The following is a 20,026-nucleotide window of genomic DNA, read 5'->3' as shown; positions in this document are numbered from 1 at the left end:
GTGCGCCTCTGGCGGCACGGGGGGGCGGGGGCACGTGTGCGCCTCTGGCGGCAACGGGGGGGGGGGGCAGTGTGCGCCTCTGGCGGCACGGGGGGGGGGCAGTGTGCGCCTCTGGCGGCACGGGGGGGGGGGCAGTGTGCGCCTCTGGCGGCACGGGGGGGGGGGCAGTGTGCGCCTCTGGCGGCACGGGGGGGGGGGGCAGTGGTGCGGCCTCTGGCGGCACGGGGGGGGGGGCAGTGTGCGCCTCTGGCGGCACGGGGGGGGGGGGCAGTGTGCGTCTCTGGCGGCACCGGGGGGGGGCAGTGTGCGTCTCTGGCGGCCACGGGGGGGGGGGCAGTGTGCGCCTCTGGCGGCACGGGGGGGGGGCAGTGTGCGCCTCTGGCGGCACGGGGGGGGCAGTGTGCGCCTCTGGCGGCACGGGGGGGGGCAGTGTGCGCCTCTGGCGGCAAGGGGGGGCAGTGTGCGCCTCTGGCGGCACGGGGAGGGGGGGCAGTGTGCGCCTCTGGCGGCACGGGGGGGGGGGGGCAGTGTGCGCCTCTGGCGGCACGGGGGGGGGAGCAGTGTGCGCCTCTGGCGGGCACGGGGGGGGGGGCAGTGTGCGCCTCTGGCGGCACGGGGGGGGGGGCAGTGTGCGCCTCTGGCGGCACGGGGGGGGGGCAGTGTGCGCCTCTGGCGGCACGGGGGGGGGGGGCAGTGTGCGCCTCTGGCGGCACGGGGGGGGGGGCAAGTGTGCGCCTCTGGCGGCACGGGGGGGGGGGCAGTGTGCGCCTCTGGCGGCACGGGGGGTGGGGCAGTGTGCGCCTCTGGCGGCACGGGGGGGGGGGGCAGTGTGCGCCTCTGGCGGCACGGGGGGGGGGGGGCAAGTGTGCGCCTCTGGCGGCACGGGGGGGGGCAGTGTGCGCCTCTGGCGGCACGGGGGGGGGGCAGTGTGCGCCTCTGGCGGCACGGCTGGGGGGGGGGGCAGTGTGCGCCTCTGGCGGCACGGGGGGGGGCAGTGTGCGCCTCTGGCGGCACGGGGGGGCAGTGTGCGCCTCTGGCGGCACGGGGGGGCAGTGTGCGCCTCTGGCGGCACGGGGGGGGCAGTGTGCGCCTCTGGCGGCAGGGGGGGCAGTGTGCGCCTCTGGCGGCACGGGGGGGGCAGTGTGCACCTCTGGCGGCACGGAGGGGGGCAGTGTGCACCTCTGGCGGCACGGGGGGGGGCAGTGTGCACCTCTGGCGGCACGGGGGGGGGCAGTGTGCACCTCTGGCGGCACGGGGGGGGCAGTGTGCACCTCTGGCGGCACGGGGGGGGGCAGTGTGCACCTCTGGCGGCACGGGGGGGGCAGTGTGCACCTCTGGCGGCACGGGGGGGGGCAGTGTGCCCTGGAGGACCTCTGGCGGCACGGGGGGGAGGCAGTGTGCACCTCTGGCGGCACGGGGGGGGGCAGTGTGCACCTCTGGCGGCACGGGGGGGCAGTGTGCACCTCTGGCGGGCACGGGGGGAGGGGGGGGCAGTGTGCGCCTCTGGCGGCACGGGGGGAGGGGGGGGGCAGTGTGCGCCTCTGGCGGCACGGGGGGAGGGGGGGCAGTTGTGCGCCTCTGGCGGCACGGGGGAGGGGGGACAGTGTGCGCCTCTGGCGGCACGGGGGAGGGGGGGGACAGTGTGCGCCTCTGGCGGCACGGGGGGAGGGGGGGGCAGTGTGCGCCTCTGGCGGCACGGGGGGGCAGTGTGCGCCTCTGGCGGCACGGGGGGGGGCAGTGTGCGCCTCTGGCGGCACGGGGGGGGCAAGTGTGCGCCTCTGGCGGCACGGCGGGGGGCAGTGTGCGCCTCTGGCGGCACGGGGGGGCAGTGTGCGCCTCTGGCGGCACGGGGGGGGCAGTGTGCGCCTCTGGCGGCACGGGGGGGGCAGTGTGCGCCTCTGGCGGCACGGGGGGGGGCCAGTGTGCGCCTCTGGCGGCACGGGGGGGGCAGTGTGCGCCTCTGGCGGCACGGGGGGGGGCAGTGTGCGCCTCTGGCGGCACGGGGGGGGCGGCAGTGTGTGCATCTGGCGGCACGGGGGGGGCAGGTGTGCGCATCTGGCGGCATGGGGGGGCAGTGTGCGCATGACCTGATCGCAGCGCTGCAAAAAACGCTAGCGATCGATCAGGTCTGAATTACCCCCTTGGTTTTGTCCATTAGCTAACAAATTTGCTGCTGCGATCAGATCTGAATTAGGCCCTTGGTCCTGTAACAAAGGAAAACAGCACCCTCTTACACAGACAAGCCCACCAGGTCAGTGTTTTCTAGCCAATTTCTCTTCACAGCAACATTATGCTTTAATAATATCAACACCTACTTTACCATATCATGGAACCATCTGGATATAACACAGCCTAAATCTTCAAGCATCAAATCCCATGCACCTAAGTATCTGGCACTGGGGGGGCAATGTGCGCATCTGGCACTTGGGGGGGCAATGTGCGCATCTGGCACTGGGGGGGGGGGGCAATGTGCGCATCTGGCACTGGGGGGGGGCAATGTGCGCATCTGGCACTGGGGGGGGGGGCAATGTGCGCATCTGGCACTGGGGGGGGGCAATGTGCGCATCTGGCACTGGGGGGGGGGCAATGTGCGCATCTGGCACTGGGGAGGGGCAATGTGCGCATCTGGCACTGGGGAGGGGCAATGTGCGCATCTGGCACTGGGGAGGGGCAATGTGCGCATCTGGCACTGGGGAGGGGCAATGTGCGCATCTGGCACTGGGGAGGGGCAATGTGCGCATCTGGCACTGGGGAGGGGCAATGTGTGCATCTGGCACTGGGGGGGCAATCTGCGCATCTGGCACTGGGAGGGGCACTGGGGGGCGGCAGCAGCCTATTTTGTAGGTATGTTAGTAACGTGGCCCTTGGAATTTGTCCAACCCAGAGTCAGCATGCACATGAGAACACATCAAAGTGACCTCAGGGAACCATGGGGGTAATTCAGAGTTGATCGCAGCAGCAAATTTGTTAGCATTTGGGCAAAACCATGGGGGTAATTCTGAATTGATCGCAGCAGGAATTTTGTTAGCAATTGGGCAAAACCATGTGCACTGCAGGGGAGGCAGATATAACATGTGCAGAGAGTTAGATTTGGGTGGGGTGTGTTCAATCTGCAATCTAAATTGCATCGTAAACATAAAGCAGCCAGTATTTACCCTGCACTGAAACAAAATAACCCACCCAAATCTAACGCTCTCTGCACGTTATATCTGCCTCCCCTGCAGTACACATGGGGGGTAATTCCAAGTTGATCGCAGCAGGATTTTTGATAGCAACTGGGCAAAACCATGTGCACTGCAGGGGAGGCAGATATAACATGTGCAGAAAGAGTTAGATTTGGGTGGGTTATATTGTTTCTGTGCAGGGTAAATACTGGCTGCTTTATTTTTACACTGCAATTAGATTGCAGATTGAACACACCACACCCAAATCTAACTCTTTCTGCACGTTATATCTGCCTCCCCTGTAGTGCACATGGTTTTGCCCAGTTGCTATCAAAAATCCTGCTGCGATCAACTTGGAATTACCCCCATGGTTTTGCCCAATTGCTAACAAAATTCCTGCTGCGATCAACTCAGAATTACCCCCCATGTGCACTGCAGGTGTGGCAGATATAACATTTGCAGAGAGAGTTACATTTGGGTGGGTTATTTTGTTTCTGTGCAAGGTAAATACTGTCTGCTTTATTTTTACACTGCAATTTAGATTTCAGTTTGAACACAGCACACCCAAATCTAACTCTCTCTGCATGTTATATCTGCGCCCTCCCTGCAGTGCAAATGGGCCCTCAGTCCGAGTTCATCGCTCACTAGCTACTTTTTGCAGCCGTGCAAACGTATAGTCGCCGCCCACGAGGGAGTGTATTTTCGCTTTGTAAGTGTGCAATCGCATGTGCAGCCAAGCGGGACGAAAAAGTTTTTTGCAGTTTCAGAGTAGATCTTGCAATCACTTCAGCGTGTCTGGTTCCGGAACGGACGTCAGACGCCCGCCCTGCAAACGCTTGGACATGCCTGTGTTTTCCCTACCACTCCCAGAAAACGGTCAGTTGATACCCATAAACACCCTCTTTCTGTCAATCTCCTTGCGATCACCCCGTGCGAATGGATTAGTCGCTAGAAGCATTGCCCAACAACAATGCTGTTTGTACCCGTACGACGCGCGTAGTAACCTGATCGCTGTGCAAATCGTCAGCGTGCGATCAACTCGGAATGACCACCATGGTTTTGTCCAACTGCTAACAAATTTGCTGCTGCGATCAACTCTGAATTAAGCCCCTATGTCCCATTCATCTCCCGACTGGTTAGCATGTTTTTTTTAGCTATACAAGCTCGATTTAAAAAAAACAATCAGGTTTATTTTCTGCAAATAATAATAATTAAAAAACAAAACTGAAATGGGTTGTAATTTCAGGTATTCCATAATTTTAACCTAAATTCAAAATCATGGTTTTGGGTTGCATTTGTTGAACAGCCCTGTGCTGGGCGTCCCCCCCGCATGTCAGGGAAGATGATCGTAGCAGTGCTAAATTTAGCACAGCTACGATCAACTCAGAATGACCCCAAATGACCACTGTATTTATCTGGCAGTAACCTATTTACTGGCATTGCCAACATCAAAATAGACCTTTGTGGAGATGGAGGAATCAGGCGAAAGGCAAATACCATCCTAATATGGCATTAACTAAACCCAGCAATTGGGCCCAATGAAGCCAGAGAGTATTTGCTGGATCTCTGCTGCATATGAGCATTTCGCATAAATGGAGAAGAGACTGCTGAGTTGGAGATGAGACCAGTGAGTGGGAGCCAACATCGGTGACTGCAGAGCAAAGTAAGTGATGAATACCAGTGGTATCCAAATATGTATCGTTGAAACATGTCAGTGTTGGGGGCCCCAAACCATCCAATTTGCTAGAAAACTTTGTATTTCAACACTTGCTTTAGATGTTAACAATCTCTCTGCACTTCCAGTAACCAGCTATGAATCTACTGTGTATTATATGTACAGGGTGACATCTCTGCAAACAAGAAACAACGGAATTCCACCACCAACAATGTCCTCAAGAGAGCTAGTTATTGCAAGGTAAACTGGTCATTTAACCCTTATACAGCCAGAAATTTGTGCAATTCTGCAACTCCCACCAACTTGCCTCATTTTTGCATTTCCTCAAAATAACAAAATAATTTTGGCATAGCTTATACAAGGGGTTCTAAAACTGTGTGCCGTGGCACCCTGGGGTGCCGCAGGACACTTGCAGGGGTGCCTCAGGTTGGTGGCCCAGGACCAATTCAAACGTTTTGCAAATGTAATAGGCAAAACTAGAACTTGTGGTTGCCAATCAAAGTATGTGGACAAATAGAAGCGAATCCTGTCCCTCCATCACATAATTAAACCTAAGGATGACATATAAACATAATTTATTTAATTTACTATTTTTTTCTAAATTTCTGAATAACAAACTCTTGGCCTAGGGGTGTCGTGAAAAGAATTCTGATGCTCTAGGGTGTCGTGATTCCAAAAAGTTTGGGAACCACTCGCTTATACAATTACCTGGGCAATCTGCCTGATATCAGTGGATCGGCCAGATAACTGTACTGTGTCTTCGACCACGGGTCTTAAAATATTGATCAGCTATGCCGAATCATCAATCCGATTGGTCGGTGGTATCTGGCATTGTATGCACTGCTGCAGCTGACCAAACGACATTTACCCAGTTCCTTCACAGTGGAGAAATGAGGAAAAGGAGATTTATGGTAGACTTACCATAGTTAAATCTCTTTCTGCAAGGTACACTAGATTCCACAGGGAATAACATCGGGGTGTAGAGTAGGATCTAACAGGCTAAAGCTTTGACTGTTCCCAGGATGCATTGCACTACCTCCTCTATAGCCCCACCTCCAGGCACTGGAGCTCAGTTTCGTTAACCAGTCTAATGCAGTAGCAGGCAAAAGAGACGGTAGATGTTAGTCACATAGAACCACATTCTCACGACAGGAGAAGGGACTAGCGGCTAATGCCACACAAACCCAAAAAAGCGAAGTGCGTTAGGGTGGGCGCCCTGTGGAATCCAGTGTACCCCGCAGAAAGAGATTAAACTATGGTAAGTCTTACCATAAATCTCCTTTTCTGCAGTGGGATACACTGGTATTCCACAGGGAATAACATCGGGGATGTCCTAAAGCAGTTCCTCATGGGAGGGGATGCACTGTAGCGGGTAAATCAACTTGGCGTCCAAAGGAAACATCCTGGGAGGCGGAAGTATCAAAGGCATAGAACCTGATGAACGTGTTCACTGAGGACCATGTAACCGCCTTGCACAATTGTTCAGTGGACGCACCACGGCGGGCCGCCCAAGAAGGTCCAACAGACTGAGTAGAATGGGCTTTGATAGCAGCAGGAGCTGGGAGCCCAGCCTGCGCATAGCCTTGTGCAATCACCATTCTAATCCATCTGGCCAAGGTCTGCTTATTCGCAAGCCATGTTCGATCCGCGGCTGCGCCAAGTAAATTTGCTAAGAAGTTTGGTATTTTACTCACGGCTTAACGAAGACATTTCTTCGTTCTGGTGATCGGAGTGTGATTGACAGGAAGTCGGTGTTTCTGGGCGGAAACTGGCCGTTTTATGGGAGTGTGCGGAAAAACGCTGCCGTTTCTGGGAAAAACGCGGGAGTGGCTGGAGAAACGGGGGAGTGGCTGGAGAAACGCTGGGTGTGTTTGTGACATCAAACCAGGAACGAAACTGACTGAACTGATCGCAGTGGCAGAGTAAGTATCGAGCTACTCGGAAACTTCAAAGAAATTTCTGATCGCTATTCTATTCGCTATTTTGCAAATCTTTCGTTCGCAATTCTGCAAAGCTAAGATTCACTCCCAGTAGGCGGTGGCTTAGTGTGTGCAAAGCTGCTAAAAGCAGCTAGCGAGCGAACAACTCGGAATGAGGGCCGATACCACCTCAGGTAGATAACCAGGGCGAGTTCTAAGAACAGCCCGGTCACAGTGAAAAATCAGAAAGGGTGGACGACAGGACCACATGCCAAAGTCCGACACACTCCTAGCAGAGGCAATAGCCAGCAGAAACACAGACTCAAGAAGTTCAAATGGAGACTATTGCAGAGCCTTTAAAAAAGACAGATCCCATGGAGCCACCGGAGGGACACAGGGAGGTTGAATCCGTATAACACTGAGTGAAAGTATGAATGTCAGGGAGAGAAGCAATTTTCCTCTGAAACCACACCGAGTCCAGGCGCTGTTGCAGAAAAGCCAAAAGTCTGGAAGTTTTGAAAGTATATGCATCATAATTGTTACCAGCACACCAGGTGAATTAAGAAATCCAGACCCTATGATAAATCCGTGCAGAAGACGGTTTACAGGCTTTCAACATAGTTTGACTAACCGCCTCAGATAATCCCTTAGCCCTCAGGAATGTAACTTCAAGAGCCACGCTGTCAAAGCCAGTCTGGCCAGGTCCGGATAGACAAGGGCCCTGAACGAGGAGGTCTGGGCATTGAGGAAGTAGAAGAGGACGCTCTATCGAGAGACCCTGCAGGTCTGAGAACCAATGCCGTCTGGGCCATGCTGGAGCGACTAGGAGAAGTATTCCTCTTTCTTGCTTGAACTTCCGCAATACCCTGGGCAAGAGTGACACTGGAGGGAACACGTATGGCAGCCGAAAGGTCCATGGAATTGCCAGTGCGTCCACGAATGCTGCTTGAAGATTCCTTGTCCTTGATCCGAAGACCGATACCTTGTGATTGTGTCGAGACGCCATCAGGTCTACATCTGGTAGGCCCCACTTGTCTACTAGGAGTTGAAAGACTTCCGGATGAAGACTCCACTCTCTGGCGTGAACGTCCTGATGACTGAGGAAATCAGCTTCCCAGCTGAGGACTCTGGGAATGAACACTGCCGATATTGCTGGCAGACGGCGTTCCGCCCAATGGAGGATCTTTGATACTTCCAGCATTACCATGCGGCTTCCAGTGCCGCCTTAATGATTTATGTACGCCACCGTGGTGGCGTTGTCTGATTAGTACAGAACAGGCCTGTTCAACTACAGAGGCAGGGCCAGTGTCGACGCACTGAACACTGCCTGCAATTCCAGAACGTTTATTGGGAGGAGAGATTCCTCCCTGGTCCACCGGCCGTGGAGAGTGTGTTGCTCCAACACCGCGCCCCAACACCGCAGACTGGCATCCGTTGTCAAGAGGACCCAGTTGGAGATCCAGAAGGGACGGCCACTTCTCAACTGTTGGTCCTGTAGCCACCAGCTCAGTGACAGACGAACCTCCGAAGTCAAGGAGATCATTTGAGACCTGATCCGATGAGGCAGGCCGTCCCACTTGGAAAGGATTAACCTCTGCATAGGGCGGGAATGAAATTGAGTGTACTCCACCATGTCGAAAGCCGACACCATGAGGCCTAGTACTTGCATCGCTAAGTGTATTGATACTCCTGGGCGAGAGAGGAAATATCTGAACCTGTACTGAAGTTTCAAGACTTTTCCTGGAGACAAAAAAAAACAATTGTTGGTTTTGCGTGTCCAGGAGTGCCCCCTGGTGCACCATGCTCCAAGCAGGGACCAGCGAGGAGTTTTTCCAGTTGATTAGCCACCCGTGGGCTAGTAGGAATTGGACCGTCAGTTCCAGATGACTGAGAAGAATCTCTTGAGAGTTAGCAAGGATCAGCAAGTCGTCCAGATACGGCAGGATCCTGATTCCCCGACGGCGGAGAAGAGCCGTCATCACGGCCATGACCTTGGTGAAGATCCGAGGGGCAGTGGCCAATCCAAAAGGCAGTGCCTAGAATTGATAATGTAGGTTGCCAATAGCAAACTGCAGATATTGCTGATGCGACATGGCAATAGGTATGTGCAGGTAAGCATCCTGTATGTCCAGGGATACCATGTATTGTTCGGGGTCCATGGCCAGCACTATAGAGCGTAGGGTTTCCATACGGAATTTGGATACTCTCACAAACTTGTTCAATGATTTGAGGTTGAGTATAGGCTGGAATGACCCATTTGGCTTCGGAACTAGAAACAGGGTCGAATAGTATCCCCTACCTCTCTGAGACAGAGGCACCGGCAGTACCACTCCTGTATCCAGGAGGGATTGTACAACCAAGTGTAAAGCTTGCACTTTTAACAGATCCGCAGGGGGGACGTCTCTTGAAAGAGATTGCGTACCCATGAGAGGCAACTTCCCGCACCCAGGCATCCAAAGTGGTCTCTAACAAGGCCTGGGCGAACTGCAGAAGTCGGCCTCCCACCCTTGGGTACCCCAGGGGGAGGCCCGCCCCATCATGCAGCAGGCTTGTCTAGTTGGGAAGCAGGCTGACGGTGGCCCAGGATTGTTTAGATTTAGGTTTAGTGGTTTTGGAAGCACGAGCCTGTCACGGATACGCCTGACCCTTTGCTTTTCCTGGAGATTGAAAGGAACGAAAGGTGGTACTCTTAGCCTTCGGAACAGAAGGATTAGTATTTAGGAGACATGCAGTCTTGGCAGTAGCCAATTCAGTTACAATCTTGTTCAGATCCTCCCCAAATAGGATATCTTCCTTAAATGAGAGTACCTCCAAAGTCTTTTTGGAGTCCAGGTCCACCTTTCAGGACCTAAACCACATAATTCGACGAGCCAGGATGGACGTAGTAGACGCCTTGGCCGCCATTACACCTGCATCAGATGCCGCCTCCTGAATATAGTGGGACGCTGTGGTAATAAGACAGATATTGTCTGGCAGTGTCAGAAAAGTCCTGAGGTAGCTCATCCTCAATTGCCTGAACCCAAGCTTTAATACCTTTCGCAGCCCAGGAGGCTGCCATAGTGGGTCTATGTACAGCGCCAGTAAGGGAGTAAATAGACTTCAGGTATCCTTCCACACGCTTATCTGTCGGTTCCTTCAGTGAGGCGACAGTGGTGACAGGCAGAGTAGATGACACCACAAGACGAGCGACATGAGAGTCCACTGGCGGTGAAGTTTCCCACTTGTTACTCAACTCTGCAGGGATAAGATAATGATCTAGCATCTCTTTAGACAGGGAAAACTTATTTCCTGGTGACAACCAGGATTCCTGACGTATGTCAATTAAGTGGTCAGACAACCTAAGAAACCTTCTGACATTTGAACTTATCAGGTTTCTTAGTCGCAGTAGTAGGCTCAAAGTCATAATCTATTTGAAGAATTAGCTTAATAGCCTCCACTAGGTCAGGGACATCAATCTGGGTTGAAGATACCTCATCAGAAGCAACTGTATCAGTGTCTAACGGAACAGTATATTCCCCATCCCCATCGGAAGAATTATCCGAAATATTAGTGGATTGTGAGGCAGAAATGGCCCTTTTAGATGACCCTTTGGCCCCAGAGGGGCGTGGGGGAGATTTTTGTTTTACCAAGGATTGATTTAATTGTTGTAATTGGGTAGACATTGCATCCGCCCAGAGCGGATTAACTACAGGGAAAATATGTGGCTGCAATGGCACAGGAGGAGCCACAGGGGGTGCAAGACGTGTCACAAGTGTACTCAGCATACTTGAGAACGCTGCCCAAGGTGGGTCCTGATTGGCCACAGGTACTGCAGGTAGACTGGGTGTACAGCACTCAGCGCCTGCACCAGCAGCTAAAACTTCCCTCACAGGTAAATCCATGGTGCCAGTACTGCAGGATGCAGAAGCGTCCACGGATTTCCCACCCTGTGTGGCACACATTATAGGGAAGGTAGCCGTAAGGCATAACGGTGGAATACAGCCAGACAAACACTATATCCGAAAAAAAAACCTGTTATGTGACAGTAAACACAGGACACAAAACAGAGGATCATTCTAAGCGTTATGAAGTGACTGAAACAGACAGTAATAATACCAAATTGTATATTCTGCGATATATATATATATATATATATATATATATATATATATATATATGGGACCCTGACGCACCAAGCCCCTCAGGGTACAGAATATAGTGATAGCAATATGTGATACAGGAGAATGGAATCCCACACAACAGCTACAGGCACATGTACAATGCAGAAGTTATTACATATAAACAATAAAACTGCACTGGACTAGTAATTTACATATAATTATGTATGAGTATAGATATAACAATGCACTGTAGATACTGGATGAATATCACAGAATACTAGTACCAAATATTCAGATAGTGGTACACTTGTTCTTAACTAACACTGTCTAAAATGACATGTAGGGTGGAATTCAAATGATATATCACGCCCAATCTCCTGTCCAAAATGATCCTAGTTATCATGCATATCGCACCCATAGTAATCAGGTTTAGCTGTTTAAAGGGTCTGGTACCTTGTTACTCCAAGGATAGCAAGTTGAAATAATTATACCATGCCCCCGAGGGCAGAAACAGAATGGGTGTGGAAAGGGGTGAAAAGAATTGAATCCCGCCCGTAGAATACTTAAGTGTTTGTAAATGCACAGCACTGATGAGGCAGGAGGCTTTACAGAGGCGACAGTGCCCTGCAGTCCCGGAGATCAGCCCAGCTAGTAGTGAAGATGACGTTAAAATCTCAGTCAGGGAGTGAGGGAGAGTGAAATGCAGCTCCAGGGCGGGAACACCAGCAGTAGATGGCGTCTGGAGCTGGGGGAGTGGCTACAGGTCAGCGCCCTATCCCCTAAGCTGGTCCTCACCACCGGGTACTGTGGAGCCTATAACAAACAGATTTTAGTAAATCCGACCTGTGCTCCCTTGCCCTGGTGGATATAGTGAGGTCCCTGTGCAGTACAGTGTCCACGCCATCGGTGCGGTCCGTCTCCTGGGACCGCGACCGGATCGCAATTAACCGGCGGGTCCCACCTGGGGGACCCTCTTACCTCCTCCCTGATTTGCAGCCACACGATCCAAGAGAGCGTCAGCGGTGTGTGCCTGAAGTCGGGCGCACCTCCGCCACAAGTACCCGGGAACCAGGTCGCAGGAGTATGCAGCGCTGCTGGGGAGGTGATGGAGCCACAGCACAGAATGTCAGACTGACATAAAAGTGCTGCGGCCCTTGAAGTCTTCTAAAAAAGCTCTTTTCAGGGCTGCCTAGCGCAGCCCCACCTGTTAGCTGCCTGCTCTGCAGGCACCAACTTAAAAACTAAGGGTGTACACACGGTGAGATATTTTCTTTCGATTTTGACTATATAGTCAAAATCGCAAGAAAAGTTAGTGCAGATCGCAAGGTGAAAGTCACCTTGCGATCCCGATTCGATCCTGATGCTCGGTCCCGCCAGGTCGGCATCGCAAGAAAAGATAGACCGTACAGGCAAATCAATCCTTGCTAGATCGGTGTACTATCTAGTTCATCCCACATGTCAATGACATCTCACATAAGCCAAAATCGTAAGCACACATAGGGGTATATGCAATTGCGGTCGAATTCGCGGCAAATATCGCCGTTTTTTAATTCGACCAAATTCGCCAGGTGAATCCCGGCAGGTGCCTGCCGGGATTCACCATATTCAATGAAAAACGGATTCGCCAGAATCGCGGGCGAAAATCGGCCGATTTGGCGGATTTTGCCGCGATTTTAAAAAACGGGAAAAAAACGTGAAAAACCCGGAAAAAAAATGGCGTGGGGTCCCCCCTCCAAAGCATAACCAGCCTCGGGCTCTTTGAGCTGGTCCTGGTTCTAAAAATGCAGGGGAAAAATTGGCCAGGGATCCCCCGTATTTTTAAAACCAGCACCGGGCTCTGCGCCTGATGCTGGTGCCAAAAATACGGGGGACAAAAAGAGTAGGGGTCCCCCGTATTTTTAACACCAGCATCGGGCTCCACTAGCTGGACAGATAATGCCACAGCCGGGGGTCACTTTTATGCCGTGCCCTGCGGCCGTGGCATCAAATATCCAACTAGTCACCCCTGGCCGGGGTACCCTGGGGGAGTGGGGACCCCTTCAATCAAGGGGTCCCCCCCCCCCAGCCACCCAAGGGCCAGGGGTGAAGCCCGAGGCTGTCCCCCCCCATCCAATGGGCTGCGGATGGGGGGGCTGATAGCCTTTGTGATAATAAAAAGATATTGTTTTTTCCATTAGTACTACAAGTCCCAGCAAGCCTCCCCCGCAAGCTGGTACTTGGAGAACCACAAGTACCAGCATGCGGGAGAAAAACGGGCCCGCTGGTACCTGTAGTACTACTGGAAAAAAAATACCCAAATAAAAACAGGACACAGACACCGTGACTTGTACAACTTTATTACATACTGCCGACACACACATACTTACCTATGTTGACACGCCGACTGCCACGGTCGCCGACGATCCGAGGGTACCTGTGAAAAAATTATACTCACCTTCCAGCGTCCAGAGGTACATCCACGTCCAGAGGTAAATCCACGTTCTTGGCAAAAAAACAAACCGAACACCGATCCATACCGGACTAGAAAGGGGTCCAATGTTTTCACATAAGACCCCTTTCTCCCGAATGCCGGGACATCACGTGACTCCTGTCACTGACGTCCCTTCAGCCAATCAGGAAGCGCTACTTCCGTGGCGCTCACCTGATTGGCTGTCCGCTGTCTGTACTGTGACAGCGCATCGCAAAGCCGCTCCATTACTTTCAATGGTGGGAACTTTGCGGGTAGCGGTGGGGTCACCCGCCGGTCAGCCGCTGACCGGCGGGTGACCTCACCGCTAGCCGCTAAGTTCCCACCATTGAATATAATGGAGGGAGCTGTGCGATGCGCTGTCACAGTGCAGACGGCGCTCAGCCAATCAGGTGAGCGCAACGAAGTTGCGCTTCCTGATTGGCTTAGAGACCTGTCAGTGACAGCTGTCACTGACAGGTCTCATTCGTGGAAAGGTGTCCCATGTGTCAGCATGGGACCCCTTTCAGTCCGTTTTTGGTGCGGGTATTTGCGTTTTCTTATTTTGCCAAGTCCGTGGATTTATCTCTGGACCATGGTTGAGGTGAGTATTTTGAACTTTTCTTTACAGGTATCCGTGGATTCTACATGGAGAAGAGGACCGATGTCGGCGTGTGAACATAGGTAAGTATGTGTGTGTCGACGTATGAAATAAAGTTTTACTGTCGACGGTGTGTGTGTCCTGTTTTTATTTGGGTATTTTTTTCCCAGTAGTACTACAGGTACCAGCGGGCCCGTTTTTCTCCCGCATGCTGGTACTTGTGGTTCTCCAAGTACCAGCTTGCGGGGGAGGCTTGCTGGGACTTGTAGTACTATTGGAAAATAAGAATTTACTTACCGATAATTCTATTTCTCGTAGTCCGTAGTGGATGCTGGGGACTCCGTCAGGACCATGGGGAATAGCGGGCTCCGCAGGAGACAGGGCACATCTAAAAAGCTTTTTAGGTCACATGGTGTGTACTGGCTCCTCCCCCTATGACCCTCCTCCAAGCCTCAGTTAGGTACTGTGCCCGGACGAGCGTACACAATAAGGAAGGATCTTGAATCCCGGGTAAGACTCATACCAGCCACACCAATCACACCGTACAACTTGTGATCTGAACCCAGTTAACAGTATGATAACAAAACGAAGTAGCCTCCGAAAAGATGGCTCACAACAATAGTAATAACCCGATTTTTGTAACAATAACTATGTACAAGCATTGCAGACAATCCGCACTTGGGATGGGCGCCCAGCATCCACTACGGACTACGAGAAATAGAATTATCGGTAAGTAAATTCTTATTTTCTCTAACGTCCTAGTGGATGCTGGGGACTCCGTCAGGACCATGGGGATTATACCAAAGCTCCCAAACGGGCGGGAGAGTGCGGATGACTCTGCAGCACCGAATGAGAGAACTCCAGGTCCTCCTTAGCCAGAGTATCAAAATTTGTAAAATTTTACAAACGTGTTCTCCCCTGACCACGTAGCTGCTCGGCAAAGTTGTAATGCCGAGACTCCTCGGGCAGCCGCCCAGGATGAGCCCACCTTCCTTGTGGAATGGGCATCTACATATTTCGTCTGTGGCAGGCCTGCCACAGAATGTGCAAGCTGAATTGTACTACAAATCCAGCGTGCAATAGACTGCTTAGAAGCATGAGCACCCAGCTTGTTGGGTGTATACAGTATAAACAGCAAGTCAGACTTTCTGACTCCAGCCGTCCTAACTATATATATATATATATATATATATATTTAGGGCCCTGACCACGTCTAGTAACTTGGAGTCCTCCAAGTCCCTAGTAGCCGCAGGCACCACAAGAGGTTGTTTCAGGTGAAAATGCTGACACCCCTTCATGAAGAAACTGGAGACGAGTCCCAGTTCTGTCCTGTTCAAATGGAAAATTTTAATATGGGCTTTTGTAAGACAAAGCCGCCCATTCTGACAATCGCCTGGCCGAGGCCAGGGCTAACAACATGGTCACTTCCCATGTGAGATATTTGTCAACAGCATGGTCACTTTCCATGTGAGATATTTCAAATCCACAGATTTGAGCGGTTCAAACCACTATGATTTTAAGAAATCCCAACACTATGTTGAGATCTCACGGTGCCCCTAGGGGCACAAAAAAGCTGTATATGCAATACATCCTTTACAATCTGGACTTCAGGAACTGAAGTCAATTCTTTCTGGAAGAAAATCTACAGGGCCGAAATTTAAATGTTAATGAACCCCAATTTGAGGTCCAAAACACTCCTGTTTTCAGGAAGTGTAGAAATCGACCTAGTTGAATTTCCGTCGTGGAGCCTTCCTGGCCTCACCCACGCAACATATTTTCACCACATGTGGTGATGACGTTGTGCGGTCACCTCCTTCCTGGCTTTGACCAGGGTAGGTATGACCTCTTATGGAATGCCTTTTCCCCTCAGGATCCGGCATTCAACCGCCGTGCCGTCAAACGCAGCCGCGGTAAGTCTTGGAATAGACATGGTACTTGCTGAATCAAGTCCCTTCTTAGCTCCCCAGGCCCTTAGTCCTCTGTGAGCATTTCTTGAAGTTCCGGGTACCAAGTCCCTCTTGGCCAATCCGGAGCCACTAGTATAGTTCATACTCCTCTATGTCTTATAATTCTCAATACCCTGGTTATGAGAAACAGAGGAGGGAACACATACACAGACTGGTACACCCACGGTGTTACCAGAACATCCGCAGCTATCGCCTGAAGGTCTCATGACCTGGCGGAATACCTGTCCCGTTTTTGTTCGGGCGGGACGCCATCATGTCCACCTTTGGTCTTTGCCAACGGTCCACAATCATGTTGAAAAACTTCCCTATGAAGTTTCCACTCTCCCGGGTGGAGGTCATGCCTGCTGAGGAAGTCTGCTTCCCAGTCGTCCACTCCCGGAAAGAACACTGCTGACAGTGCTATCACATGATTTTCCGCCTAGCGAAAAATCCTTGCAGTTTTCACTGCCCTCCTGCTTCTTGTGCCGCCCTTCTGTTTACGTGGGCGACTGCCGTGATGTTATCCCACTGGATCAATACCGGCTGACCTTGAAGCAGAGGTCTAGCTAAGTTTAGAGCATTATAAATTTGCTTTAAGCTTATTTATGCGGAGAGAATTCTCCAGACTTAATCACACTTCCCTGGAAATTTTTTCCCTGTGTGACTGTTCCCCAGCCTCTCAGGCTGGCCTCCGTGGTCACCGGCATCCAATCCTGAATGCCGAATCTGCGGCCCTCTAGAAGATGAGCACTCTGTAATCACCACAGGAGAGACACCCTTTTCCTTGGATATAGGGTTATCCGCTGATGCATCTGAGGATGCGATCCGGACCATTTGTCCAGCAGATCCCACTGAAGAGTTCTTGCGGGAAATCTGCCGAATGGAATTGCTTCGTAATAAGCCACCATTTTTACCAGGACTCTTGTGCAATGATGCACTGACACTTTTCCTGGTTTTAGGAGGATCCCGATTAGCTCGGATAACTCCCTGGTTTTCTCCACTGGGAGAAACACGTTTTTCTGGACTGTGTCCAGAATCTTCCCTAGGAACAGTAGACGTGTCGTCGGAAAAAGCTGCGATTTTGGAATATTTAGAATCCACTCGTGCTGTCGTAGAACTACTTAAGATAGTGCTACTCCGACCTCCAACTGTTCTCTGGACCTTGCCCTTATCAGGAAAGCGTCCATGTTTCTTTTAAGAAAAATCATCATTCCGGCCATTACCTTGGTAAAGACCCGGGGCGCCGTGGACCATCCAAACGGCAGCGTCTGAACTGATAGTGACAGTTCTGTACCAGGAACCTGAAGTACCCTTGGTGAGAAGGGCAAATTTGGACCTGTAGGTAAACGTCCCTGATATCCAGTGACATCATATCGTCCCCTTCTTCCTGGTTCGCTATCACTGCTCCGAGTGACTCCATCTTGATTTGAATGCTTGTATGTAAGTGTTCAAATATTTCAGATCTCACCGAGCCGGTTGGCTTCAGTACCACAATATAGTGTGGAATACTACCCCCTTCCTTGTTGTAAGAAGGGTACTTTGATTATCACCTGCTGGGAATACAGCCTGTGAATTGTGTGAGGGGGAGACGTCTCGAATTTCCAATGTACACCTGGGATATTACATGTAGGATCCCGGAGTTCCCTTGCGAGTGTTGCTGAAACTCTTGAGATGACCCCCTACCGCACCTGAGTCCGCTTGTACGGCCCCAGCGTTATGCTGCGGACTTGGCAGAAGCCGTGAGGAGCTTCTGTTCCTGGGAATGAGCTGCTTGCTGCAGTCTTCTTCCCTTTCCTCTCCCCCTGGGCAGATATGACTGGCCTTCGCCCGCCTGCCCGTATGGGGACGAAAGGACTGAGACTGAAAAGACTGTGTCCTTTTCTGCCAATATGTGACTCGGGGTAACAAAAGGTGGATTTTTCAGCTGTTGCCATGGCCACCAGGTCCAATGGACCGCCCCTTTATACGGCAATACTTCCATATGCCGTCTGGAATCTGCCTCACCTGACCACTGTCGTGTCTTCGTCTGGCAGATATGTACATCACATTTACTCTTTGATGCCAGAATGCAAATATGCCTCTGCGCATCACACATATATAGAAATGCATCCCTAAAATGCTCTATAGACAATAAAATCCTGTCCCTGTCAAGGGTATCAAAATTTTCAGTCAGGAAATCCGACCAAGCCCCCTCAGCGCTGCACATCCAGGCTGAGGCGATTGCTGGTCGTAGTATAACACCAGTATGTGTGTATATACTGTTATGATATTTTTCAGCTTCCTATCAGCTGGCTCCTTGAGGGCGGCCGTATCTGGAAACGGTAACGCCATGTTTTTTATATGCGTGTGAGCGCCTTGTCCACCCTAAGGTGTGTTTTCCAACTCGCCCTTACTACTGGCGGGAAAAAGGGTATACCGCCCATAACTTTCTGTCGGAGGAACCCCACGTATCATCACACACTTCATTTAATTTATCTGATTCAGGCAAAACTACAAGTAGTTTATTCCCACCCTACAAAATACCCTTATTTGTGGTACTTGTGGTATCAGAAATACGTAACACCTCCTTCATTGCCCTTAACATGTAACTTGTGGCCCTAAAGGAAAAATACGTTTGTTTCTTCACCGTCGACACTGGGGTCAGTGTCCGTGTCAGTGTCTGTCGACCGACTGAGGTAAATGGGCGTTTTTACAAGCCCCTGACGGTGTCTGAGACGCCTGGACCGATACTAATTTGTCCGCCGGCTGTCTCATGTCGTCAACCGGCTTGCAGCGTGTTGACATTATCACGTAATTCCATAAGTAAGCCATCCATTCTGGTGTCGACTCCCTAGAGAGTGACATCACCATTACAGGCAATTTTCTCCGTCTCCTCACCAACATTTTCCTCATACATGTCGACACACACGTACCGACCTACAGCACACACATACAGGGAATGCTCTGATAGAGGACAGGACCCACTAGCCCTTTGGGGAGACAGAGGGAGAGTTTGCCAGCACACACCAAAAGCGCCATAATGTATATAACAACCCTAGAAGGTGTTGTTTCTATATATGGGCTCTTAATATATAATTATATCGCCAATTTATGCCCCCCTTCTCTTTAACCCTGTTTCTGTAGTGCAGGGGAGAGTGGGAGCCTTCCTCACCAGCGGAGCTGGTCAGGAAAATGGCGCTGAGTGCTGAGGAGAATAAGCTCCGCCCCTTTCACGGCGGGCTTTTCTCCCGGTTATTAGGAAAACTGGCCTGGGTTAAATACATACATATAGCCTTAATGGCTATATGTGATGTATTTATTTGCCAAATAGGTATTTATATTGCTGCCCAGGGCGCCCCCAGCAGCGCCCTGCACCCTCCGTGACCGTGTCAGTGAGCCGTGTAGCAACAATGGCGCACAGCTGCAGTGCTGTGCGCTACCTCTCTGAAGACTGTGAAGTCTTCTGCCGCCTGTTTCCGGACCTCCGTTCCGCCGTCTTTCTTCAGCGTCTGTAAGGGGGATCGGCGGCGCGGCTCCGGGACGAACCCCAGGCTGACCTGTGTTCCGACTCCCTCTGGAGCTCAGTGTCCAGTAGCCTAAAACTTCAATCCTCCTGCACGCAGGTGAGTTGCAAGTCTCTCCCCTAAGTCCCTCGTTGCAGTGATCCTGTCGCCAGCAGGAATCACTGATTAGAAACCTAAAAAAAAACTTTACTAAACAGCTCCTTAAGAGAGCCATCCAGTTTGCACCCTTCTCGGACGGGCACAAAAACCTAACTGAGGCTTGGAGGAGGGTCATAGGGGGAGGAGCCAGTACACACCATGTGACCTAAAAAGCTTTTTAGATGTGCCCTGTCTCCTGCGGAGCCCGCTATTCCCCATGGTCCTGACGGAGTCCCCAGCATCCACTAGGACGTTAGAGAAAAAACAATATCTTTTTATTATCACAAAGGCTATCAGCCCCCCCATCCGCAGCCCATTGGATGGGGGGGGACAGCCTCGGGCTTCACCCCTGGCCCTTGGGTGGCTGGGGGGGGGGGACCCCTTGATTGAAGGGGTCCCCACTCCCCCAGGGTACCCCGGCCAGGGGTGACTAGTTGGATATTTAATGCCACGGCCGCAGGGCACGGCATAAAAGTGACCCCCGGCTGTGGCATTATCTGTCCAGCTAGTGGAACCCGATGCTGGTGTTAAAAA

The 20,026-nt window shown here is 52.0% G+C and overlaps 1 protein-coding gene across 1 annotated transcript in view; it reads right to left on the bottom strand.

The window, feature by feature from the left end:
- ERCC5 (ERCC excision repair 5, endonuclease) overlaps positions 1–10,420 on the bottom strand; it is a 188,708-nt gene extending 178,288 nt beyond the window's left edge. Inside the window, exon 1 of the mRNA XM_063950764.1 lies at positions 10,114–10,420. Within this exon, the coding sequence (XP_063806834.1) occupies positions 10,114–10,420 (307 nt within the window). The remainder of the gene's footprint in view (positions 1–10,113) is intronic.
- Between the last annotated feature and the right edge of the window lie 9,606 nt (positions 10,421–20,026).

The sequence above is a fragment of the Pseudophryne corroboree genome, chromosome 2 (assembly GCF_028390025.1).
Source record: "Pseudophryne corroboree isolate aPseCor3 chromosome 2, aPseCor3.hap2, whole genome shotgun sequence".
NCBI classification, from domain to species: domain Eukaryota; kingdom Metazoa; phylum Chordata; class Amphibia; order Anura; family Myobatrachidae; genus Pseudophryne; species Pseudophryne corroboree.
The sequence above is the reverse complement of the archived record's forward strand: the minus strand, read 5'-3'. Positions and strand labels throughout refer to the sequence as shown.